Source organism: Gossypium arboreum, chromosome 10, assembly GCF_025698485.1.
Source record: "Gossypium arboreum isolate Shixiya-1 chromosome 10, ASM2569848v2, whole genome shotgun sequence".
NCBI lineage: Eukaryota > Viridiplantae > Streptophyta > Magnoliopsida > Malvales > Malvaceae > Gossypium > Gossypium arboreum.
This window is the reverse complement of record NC_069079.1, coordinates 121,128,203-121,139,492: the sequence shown is the minus strand read 5'-3', so window position 1 is coordinate 121,139,492 and position 11,290 is coordinate 121,128,203. Positions and strand designations below refer to the sequence as shown.

Here is an 11,290-nt window from a genome sequence, read left to right as displayed (position 1 = left end):
GTGAATGTATTAATATACATAAATTTAAAAGTAAGTTCATGTGAATTGTATAGAAAATGATAATATGTATAGGTTAAAAATGTATGTAAGTCAAATACATATGCTATTATGGGCAAGTATAAAAATAATTTATATAGAACATATATACAAAACATATTATCATAGTAAAAATACACTTTAAAATACATGGGTCTAATAATATATATAGACCAAATATAGATAACGATAAAAATATATAATAATTTAAAGGATATGTTATGTAAGATTATATAATAAAATATAAGAATAAATTCAAAAGAAGCCATATGTATAAAATGATACAAGGTTAAATATATTATATATATGAAATAAAAAATTAACTTTGATATAAAGTATTTATGTATATATAATAGTGTATGTAAAAAAAACATTACAAAAGTGATTAAAAAACGAAATCAAATCATTAAAATAACTTATAATATATAAAAAATAAATAAACAAGGATAAAAATATTGGATGTGTCTTAAAAAATGATAATAAACCATAAAATGAATAAATAAAGAAATGAGACTCAATTGAAATGGAATTAAAATAAGAGAGACAAATTATAAATGAAAACAACTGCCAAAATAACAAAAGGGACTAGCGTGTGATGTATACAAATATATGAGGACCAAAACTGGAATTATTCCTGACTCCAAAACGCTATGTGCAAATGCGGACTAAAGCGCGAACGTATGCAAATCACAGGAGCAATTTTAAGAAAATGAAACATAAGCGTGGGCTGATTGAACTGAAGCGCGAAAGGAAAGGGACCGATATGGAAAATAACCCCTCACCACGAAAATGCGCGGATCCCAGGGGCATTCGGATCAGGTCCAATTGGATATGGCTTGTACGGCGTCGTTTTTAGGGCTATCAGACCATGCCTTAGACGACGTCGTTTCCCTCTGTAAGTTAAAAAGAAAAAGAAAAACCTAAGACACTCCTAAGCACCGCAGCAGACAAATGATGGAAAAGGGGAGGAAAAACCTAAGTGCCCCCCCTCTTCTTCGTTCTGCTAACCGACCATCCTCATTCCACCATTGAAGTTGGTGGATGATGGCACGCAGAGGAACCATCCTATCTCCCCACTTTGGTCCTCGTATAGAGACCGAGTTTTAGCCTCGAGAGATCGATCCTGAGCTTTGATTTTGGCAAAGAGGAAACCGTCCCCTATGGCTCGTTCGCGAAGGTAAGCCCTTCTTTTCTTATTCTTTTATCTCTTAACAAAACAATGAAGAAAGGCTTAAGGAGAAAACGAATCAACTCGTAGAAATCTAAAGCAAAAAACCCAGAAGAAAAACAAAAGAAATCACCTTTTGTTATTTGATTCTTTTTTTGTATCTCTCCATGTGCGTAAGCGTTCGTAACCTTTACATAGACTAAGAACTATGGCTTTATAGCTGAAGGAAAAAATAAAAAAGGAAAATAAATTAAAAATGCCATTTTTTCATTTGTTGTTCTGCTATTTTTGTTTGTGTTTGTTGTTGTGTGGATTGTCCTTCTTGCAGGTAGAGTACGGGCATGCGCTGGCCCTTGGCGTGAGGCGTACGGGGCTGTGTTAGCGTGGTTGCTGGAGACTGGAACGTACGGGGCGCTGAGGGGGGCTCGGTTGCGGCGCAAAGCAAAGGAGAGCCCTAGGGTTTCTGGAACATTGACAATTTGGGCTTTTCGGGCCTATTCTAGTAGTTGAGCCATAATTTTTGTAATTGGACCGTAGGGCATTAGTTTGGGCAATAGGGTTAATTTGGTTTTGGGTCTAAAAATTGGGTTTGGGTTTGTAATGTTTCGGGCTAAAGTCTGTAAATAGACATTTAATGGACTATATGTTATTGGGTTTTATTATATATTTTTTTTGTTTTGTTTTTAATTTTGGTTTTTTGGTTGTTGGGCCCCGGGTAGTTTTGGCCCGTTACAATAGGTATAAAACGAGATCCCAAGCATCAACTTCAACATCCAATCAAGATCCCAGACTCAGCAATGTTTGTATAAATCTCTTTTGTTGGTTAATGTATCAATTTTGGTTAGATGTATACAAGTTGCAATGAAGTTAAATTTGTTGGAAATGGCACGGAAGTTGCAATTATATAAGAACTTGATGAAATAGGTAATTGTGTGAATGAGTTAAATGAAATGCATTAGGTGAATTTTAATGATCTTAGTTGATTATAGATAAGGATGTATAAGTTTTTGAATATTGATTTGGTTATTGGGTTATGAATTATAAGGGATTAACATAATGTGTTTTATGTTTTGGATGTGTTTAAGTTGGTGTTGGTTTGTTGTTTATAATAGTTGACATAAGGTCTGGGAGCAGGGGTAAGCGTTCTTCGAATCAAATGAAAAAATTTCGAGTTAATCAAGTTGATGAATCCTATTTTATCATCCTAACTCGACTTGAAATTTTCTCGAAATCAGTCAAGTGAGATGGAGTTTGAATCAAATCGAATCGAATCGAATATATTTGTTTGAGTTAAATACAAAAAATGATTTTGGGTCGTTGTAATTACTGTCACCTGCTGTAATCAATTTATTTATTAACTTTCATCCCTTATAATTTATTTATTAATCTTTTATATATGAGTTAACTTCTTTACTTACTTAGTTGCTTCAATTGTCTTCGATTGTTTTCACTATGTATTTTAAAATTAAAAATATATTAAATGTAAAAATGTGATTTTTTTAATAAAAGTTATCTTAAAGATAAAATGTGAAATTAATACAAACATAAAATTTTAACATGAATATTTTGTGGCATCATCAATAATTCAATTTTAACAAAAATTTAAAAGATTCAATATGATTGAACAATTCAATAATATAAATAGCACAAAATGTGAATTTTAATTTAATAATATAAATAGTAGATATAGATAAATTTATTACTATTTAAGTTTAGAGATTTTTTGGATGATTTTAATTTTTGATTTGGGGGTAAAATGTGAAAAGTAAAAGTTTAGGGGGAAAATAAAAAGTTTTGGAGTTAAGGGAGTCAAACTTTGGGGTAAAAAATTTTTAAAAAAATATTGGGGGAAGGGGGGAAATGCGTTTTGGGTAGAAGGGGAGTAGGGTGGGATGGGAGAAACTGGGAGGGAGTAAAAGTTTTGGGAGAAAGTAAAGAGGTTTGGGAGTTTGGAGCAAAAATGTAAAATATTATAGTTTGGTATTTGGTTTATTCAAATTATTCGGGTTATTTGAATTTGAAAACCAAACTCGATTCTAACTCGAAATTCAAAAAAAAAGATTTGAGTTAACTCGAATAATTCGATTAATTCGAATAACTCGATTCGTTTAACTCAAAATTCAAATTTTTTTCAATTTTTCGAGTAGAATCGAGTTTTACTCACCCTTATTTATGAGTAAATTAGTTAGAAAATTACAGGTTTTGTATGCCGAAATTGTAGAATCAGTATGCGACATCGAGACATCATACGTATGTCATTACGACATGATCAGTGTTTCAAGCCAAAACAAGACGAGGAACCCTGTCGTCTTAATAAGCCCAAGTCAGTATGTCACGTCATGATGAAGAACTCCCTCACATCACAATGTCAATCTTGTAATATTGAAACTTTTACAATTCAATTCTGATCTGATCTCGAGTTAACATTAAAGCCTTTAAAAGCTCGTATAATACCCGGGAATGGTTACTTATCATATTGTTTTCTTATGAAACTCGTATTTATACATTAAATGGCTTGGAATGTGTTTATTTTGATCGTAGTTGCTTCGGCGACGAATGTGACACACTATAGCTCAGACACGATGATTGGGTCGAGTTTAGGCTGTTGCACCAATGGTCCTCCATCTTCCTCATCTATCTGAATTGGTATTTCTACTAAGAAATTCACCTTGTCAAACCTTCCCTTCCTTTTACCCTTAAGCCTATTTCCTCCAAGCTTATTTTCACATGGCCCTCACCCTTTAGCGACACTCTTTTCTATAGGCCTTTCCTTCGTATTCAAACTTAATTTTGTTCTAAGTCACTGAAATTTCCATTTAGTTTCAACCTTTTAAACTTAATAGGTAGAATAACATTTTCAACCACTTAACAGACTTCCCCCCTTCAAATAACACTCTCTCTTCACTTCCACCTTCCTCTTCTTCTAACAATTCCACAATATAAGAACAATGAACAATATCTTCTGAAATTTTAAGCAGGTTTAATGAAAAAATGAGATGTTCATTTTGATAAAAAAAAAATAGGCAAAATAGGATTTATTGTATTTGGTGAAATTTTATTTTGGTCAACATTGTCATATTTAGGAATTATAGGGATAATAGGTTTTGGTAAAGGTTAAGTTTGTTTGTGAAACTCGGGTTTGGTATTTGACATAGGTATAATAGGATTGATAGGTTTAGGCTTGAAATTAGGTTTAATTGATACCTTTAAGTTTTGGGCATTTGGATAAGTAGGTAAGGAATCTTTGTTATCAATCAACTCTCTATTTCCCAATTTGTCAACCACCACTCTTGTATTGAATTTACTAAAATTTCCTTTGTAACGACCCAAAAGTCAATGGTGTCAAAAAATGCAGTTTTGGGATCCTGTTTTCATAAACCAAGCTCGTAAATAGTTTTATTAAATATTGACGGAATTATATTATAGGTGAATTAAATTTTGGATAAGTAATTTAGTTGATTTAGTGATTAATTAAGGCAAAAGGACTAAATTGTAAAAGTTGTAAAATTCAATTGTTATGGATTTTTAAATAACTAAAGGATAAAATGGAAATTAGATCATCTTAATTCAACAAATGATGGTGGATGGTATAGAAATCCATTAACTTTGGCTAAGTTGAATTAAGCTTAGATTTTTTTAAAGTTTAATTAAGTAAAACATAATTAATTAAGCTAAATCCTAAATTAATCTATGTATATATATTATTTTTGATGAAATGAGAGACTATCTGTCGTAATTTGATATGTCAAATTAGGCTCCCCAATTTACTTATAGAGCTTGTTTCCAAGCAATTATATGTTTTTGTCGTGTTTTTACTTAGTTTTTGTTCTTTGCCTTAATAAGTGAAATAGTGTGTTTTACGCCACTTTTAAGACCCGAAATAGCCAAATGCACCATAGGGAATCTAATGGTTGATTGAGTGTTGTAGGGAGTCCTCGGAGGCCCGAACGTGAGCGAAAACATCACCTAGAAAGGGGTATCATGATATTAAAGCTTGGAAATCATGATACCCCTAAAAATGTTGAATTAAAGAAGATTGAAGCCAGCTACAACAGTGTCGAAATGCCCAACTCCCAAGGATTCACCCCAAGTCAAGACTGAAGTGGGTATCACAATACCAGATAATGTCTATAGAGGCAAACCTTGTCCAACTTCAACACCAATAAAAAAACATGCTAATGGGCATTTTGAGCAAAAATGTTAAAATAGGCCAAAATTGGCTAAGAGAAGACACACACTTCACATTAGTTAATTTTACATTTTTCCTTTCATCTTTTAGGGTTTAGTTCATTTTTTCCATAACTTAGGGTTAATTTTCATGTTCATTTTTTGTTTTCTTAGTTCCATAGCTGGCAATTAAGTTAGTTATTACTATAACTAAGATTTATTTACTTGTTAAGCCCTTCAAACTTTCTTGTATTTGCACTTTAATCCACTAGTTTAATACCAATCAACATTTTTATATTTCCTTTATTAAAATTTTTGCCTCGGGTGTTTTTATTTACCTTCTTTGTTGCCATTACTGTGTTTTTCAAGCTTTTGCCAGAAAGCTTAAGTCTTTATCAATTTTCTTTTATGTTAAACAATATTTGTTTTTACTTAATTCCTTACTATTAATAGGTTCAAATTTAAGCATGTGTAGCTAAATCCTCAGTGGTTGGTTGATGAAAATGATGGGTAATTGATTTTTGGGTTTAGGGACTAAATTGTAAAAATTGGACTACATCAAATAGACATCAACACTAGGATTGATGCCCTTAAGGGAAAATGAAGATAAGTGAGACCGAGAGGAGATCTTATGAGGCATCAATTTGATAATCCTAGGTTAGTTTGGTGAGGTCAAGATATAGGTTGGACTAATTTTTCGAAATTGGTAAAGTTGAGTTCGATATGTAAAATTGACCAATTTAGGAGTAATAGCAATTTAGATCCCTAATTTGAAGGTTAACCAACCTCATGGAAATCAACCAACCGTTGCCTATTATTATATTTGATAGTATTTTTTAGTTTCATATTTTGTTTTATTTATAATTTAGTCATTTGTTATTTTTAGGTAATTAATTAGTGTAATTAAACTCGTGAACAGCTTTTCGTAATATAATACTTAGTGAGTAGTTAGCTAGAATCCTTTGATTTCATGTTTATAGTTTAGAAATTATTTAATCACCAACTATTTTAGGTTTGACCCTTGAAATACTCTGATGTTCCATTGGACAATATAAATATTACAACTAACACTGTCTACTTACAGTTAAAAACCGCACTTTTAAACTTGTTTTAAAAAATTATTTGTTTTTATGTGCACGCGCAATACGGGTCAAGATACTATCATCTTTTTCAATCGAAGTAAAGAAAAGAACACAAGAGCTTAATGACATTGAAGTGTTTCGAAGCTTTCAAGCAAAAATTGGCTAGTACAATTTAGTCATTTTCTTGTAATTTTTATGTTTTTGAGACCATAAGAGCTTAATCTAGCTAACCCATGTATCAATTTGCAAAACTGTTAAAGTTTTAAAAGTTGCCTTAGTTGATAATTGAAATTTTTAGGTATAAAATGGATTGATTTTAAGCTTAGAAGTGAAAAAGAACTAAATTGTAAAACTAATTGATAGTTTCGTACATTAGGAACTAAACTAAATAAATTGTAAAATTGGCTATAGAAGTAAGAAATAAGAGGTCCCTAATATATAGTGAAATCGTATTTCAATTTGGAGATTTAAATTAAAAGTTATGTTAGTCCCAATTTTAAGGACTAAATTGAATAAAAGGAAAAATTCGTATAAATTGACAGTTGATTTTGAATTTGGTTGAATATTGATGATATTGTATGCTTATGTTAATCCGTAGCTAACGTCGACCTAGATTCCTCAAGAGGAAAAAGAAAAGCTAAAGTCGTCGACGAATAACTCGGAATTCCTAGTTTGTATTTCTATAATTCAAACCACTTCAATTTTCGCATTTCTATTCTATTTTGCATGGTAAAATTTATAGGTGGGCTGAAATTGATAAATCGAGTTGAATTGATACGATCTTGATTCATTATTGATATAGAGGACTAAATTGAATAGAATTGAAATATGGTGATTTGATGAAAATGTGAAATTGGATTTGAATTGCATTCACTCAAGATATGATATATATGTATTGATGAATTAGTTGATGAAGTGAAAGTGATGAATTATAAATTAAGCTATGTTATATTTGGAATTGGATAAATTGTTACCCTATTAACTGTTCAGGCAAAGTTGGATATAGTTGGCATGCCATAGGATAGATCGAGTACGGGTTACTTCAAATATGATTCGATGAATGCTAGACACATTTTTACTTTGATTATATCGATGAGCGCATGGCGCAAATTATTTCTTTCAGAATTATCAGATGAGGCACTGAGTGTCAAATTAGTGTGATTGGTTGGATCCGTGTATCCGCTTGAGTCTGAGTCAAGTTAATAGGAATTAAAATGTAAAATATATAATGGTACATGAATGAATTGAGATGATGATGTACACTAGATTATAGGTTCGGAAGATTAGTATGAAATTGAGACAATTTGATCGATTCATTTGGAAACGTGTTGGAATTAAAATATGATGCTCCTATATTTGTTAATTGAATATGAATGAAATGATTTATATGATAAATGGTACATTATAGCATGTTATTTGGCATTTGTATTGCATGGTATTTTGATTGATGTAATTTTAATTGATTCAAGTTTGTCTATAACATTCATGTTGAATGTATGTTTTAACTGAATTTTAATTATTGACTACTATGAATTGCCCGTGCTTTAATCACAGTTGCTCCAGCAACAAATCTGACATCTCATAACTCGGACTCAGTGATCGGGTTAGATGTCAGGGTGTTACACCCCCTCTTCCCATGTGTCCCAATAACTACCCTTTCAGTATCACCACTCTCACATTCTTCTATAAAAACCTTAGGTCCATTTTAACACCACGCACCTCTTCTACCATCCTAATCTCCTCCTGACCCTCACATGTAGCTTCAACCTTTCCCAACGCCACCTAAATCTTTCCCATCTTTGGCTCCCCACTCATACCTTCACCCATATCACTGCCTTTATTCCTTAATGGAACTTCTCTCAAATGAGTACCATAAATCATACTCAATCTTTTTTTGCACTCCTTACTTGTATGACTAATCAAATCATAAGAAAAAAATGTGATCAAGTAATTTCTCATACCTAAATTTAGCCCAAAGTCACCCTTTATTTTGACAAGGAACCTAAAAGCTTGTCACCTCCCCGACACACAGAACCGTGTCTTTTGGCCATATTCTTTTTAAAATACCCAAAACCCCTTTCCAATTAAACAATCATTCAGTCTTTATACAATTTCTTTTACATGTTATTAAAATATCTAAAACTACCCATAACCCCTTCACTCCCTTAAATAAGAGGATAAACGTACTTCAATACGCTTGAACCTACATCATCCTGTTCTGATAACAATGTTGATACCAACCAAGCTAAGACTCAATCGGCATTAATTTGATTTATATAGGCCTTGACTTTTTGTGTATTTGTATTGTATTCATATTATTTCTGTGTCATGCTATGTATTAATTATTTCACTATGTTGTATTTATATAATGTCTTAATTTATTCAATTATACTATAGTGATTCAAATTTTAACTATAAATTTATCTATTAAATAATTAAATCTCAATATCTATTACACATTAATATAATTAATATCAATATTGTATTCAAAATTTTAATCTAATTATCTGCAAAGGGTATATTCTAATTAAATTAACACAAATTTTATCCTATGTATAAAGAATGATAAAACCTCCAATTATAATTAATAGCACAAGATCTCTTTCACTGGTGGAAATTCCCCAACGTTACAATAAAGCACAACTCAAGTAAATTATGTTTTGTGTGACTCTGTATCACTATAATAAAAAAAAAAATGGTTTTAATTTACCTTTCTAAACCCTATTTTTTTAGATTAAAATATTTCGTGATCCCAAAAAAAGCCCCATGTTTTTGTCAAAAAAAAAAAGTTCGTGAAAATAAATAAATTTGTATCTTTCGAACGTTTACATGCATAGAGCCAAAAAGTGGAAGTTCAAGGATTTTGGCTCCACTTTTACGGCTGATTTCACATTCCCTTCAAAACATTTTAAGGTCTTTGTGCTTTGCTTAGAATCTAACTGTATAAAAAGGTTGATCCACTAACCATTTCTTTTGGCCTATCTGAGCCTTTAGGATTCATTTTTATCCTATGAAACAAAAATAGCTAACAGTATATTTCAACTCTTATAAAAGAAGCTGAAGAACCCTCCAATTTTTAGAATTTGGCAAAGGACAATAATGGAAGACCAATGGAGTCCACTTAGCTGGGGTTTTTGCTCTCAACAAGAGGTAGGCTCTTAGGGTAACTTGTTTTGAACAATGGGCATTTCTTGTTTTTGCTAAATTCTAACTTTTTTTGTGAAATTTCTATAGGGTTTGGATGAGTTAAAGCATACCCTTTTGTTTACAACCTGGGAGCTAGAGACCACGGTGAGATCAGCTAAAGAGGAGATTACTAAGAGAGAACTTGAACTGTTTCATCTCAAAGATGTTTTAACCAAGACAATGAAAGAGAGAGATGAAGCTCAATGTAGATGCCAGAAGCTTATGGTGGAGAAATTCATGCTTGAGCAACAATTGCAACACAAAGAGCAGCCAAAACAGCAACAAAACCAGCAGGACACTGCTTCACTGTCTGGTGTTTCTAGCAGTGAAGATGAATCCAATTCCAACATAAGTTTAGTTTCATCTCCAGGTTTGGACTCATTGCCACAACCATCTCTTCCCCAAGAAGCCTTGAAACTAGCAGCTAATAGGCCACTACCTGAGAAAGGGAGGCTGCTTCAGGCAGTGAAGGACGCCGGTCCGCTCCTTCAGAACCTTTTATTAGCCGGACCGCTCCCTCGATGGCAGCATCCACCACCTCAACTCGCCGCCATCGAGATCCCACCGGTGGGTATCTCTTCCCCTAGTAAGCAAGTTAATGGCTGTTTAAGCAAGAAGAGAGGTCCAGAGAACATTGAAGGCTTAGAATCTTCCCCTAACAACAAGCACCACAAGGTTGCTCTCTATTGAACAATTAATACCCAATTTCCATCCTTTAATTGTCTAATTAATGGCCATATTTTATGGTCTAATAGATAATCAGAATTTTGAAAGACTAGTGTTTTTTTGCCTTTAGGAAATCAAATACCCTGACTATCCCACCAATGCATTTCGATGGAGCCTTAGAAAAGTTAGAATTAGTGTCTTAAGTTTATGCTTGACTTTCCAAATTATGTATATCAATGGAATCCGACAAGATGTTCCAAGATTTCCAAATTTAAGAAGATTGTATGTTTCAATTGTTGAACTAATGTTATGGCTTGTGCTATAATGGCATTCCCCTTTTCTTTTGCCTTTGCTTTTGTCTATATCAAAGTTGGTTAATGATGAACAAGTCTGACCGATGTAAGCAATCATATAGATCTTCAAATATATTCCTTTTTTTTCTCATTCCATGAAGCACACCTACCATGAATGGTGAATGTCTGCCATTAATAGCGCAACTAATATCATGATTAATGCATATATATATATATATATATATATATGAACTCAATGAATATATCTAGCACAGCTTTGGGGTCAATGAGATTCAATTAAATTTAGAGTTGAATCGAGTCGAAACGAACTTTAAACAAAATAAATCTTTCCTTACTTTATTTTTTCAATTTTCATCTAAATTCTTATTTAAGCATATCGAGCTCTTTACTAAATTAGCTACCCATAAATTGTAAATTACATGTGTATAGATTTAATCAACAATTTAGGAATAATTTTTTCTTAAAATGAAAATTTTAGTTAGAATAATTACAAATATACATATAATAATAACATATATATATAAACAATCATAATAAACACGACGTGATCAAATACGTGATTTTAATTGTAATTTAAAATATGAATTTTATCCTATTGGGGAAATGATGAAAAACATCAAGTATGAAAACATAGAAAAAAAATGGTAGAAAAAAGATAGTTTGCATCACAT

At 32.0% G+C, this 11,290-nt stretch overlaps 1 protein-coding gene and 1 long non-coding RNA gene across 2 annotated transcripts; both read left to right on the top strand.

Annotated features, from left to right (window-relative positions):
* Nucleotides 1-975: 975 nt before the first annotated feature.
* LOC128281400 (uncharacterized) lies at nt 976-1,868 on the top strand. The gene is made up of 2 exons (XR_008271606.1): nt 976-1,213; nt 1,533-1,868. It is a non-coding gene; the product is annotated as an uncharacterized LOC128281400 (long non-coding RNA).
* Nucleotides 1,869-9,326: 7,458 nt separating this feature from the next.
* On the top strand, nt 9,327-10,630 carry LOC108488735 (uncharacterized). The gene is made up of 2 exons (XM_017793020.2): nt 9,327-9,603; nt 9,688-10,630. Exons 1-2 carry the CDS (start codon nt 9,553-9,555, stop codon nt 10,327-10,329), a joined length of 693 nt encoding a protein of 230 aa, XP_017648509.1. The 5' UTR covers nt 9,327-9,552; the 3' UTR covers nt 10,330-10,630.
* Nucleotides 10,631-11,290: the final 660 nt, after the last annotated feature.

Bases quoted from the DNA above. Each gene is read 5' to 3' on its own strand.
- LOC108488735 (XM_017793020.2), top strand. From the start codon at position 9,553: ATGGAAGACCAATGGAGTCCACTTAGCTGGGGTTTTTGCTCTCAACAA. The intron at 9,604-9,687 runs GTAGGCTCTTAG...AAATTTCTATAG, and splicing joins GTTTTTGCTCTCAACAAGAG to GGTTTGGATGAGTTAAAGCA.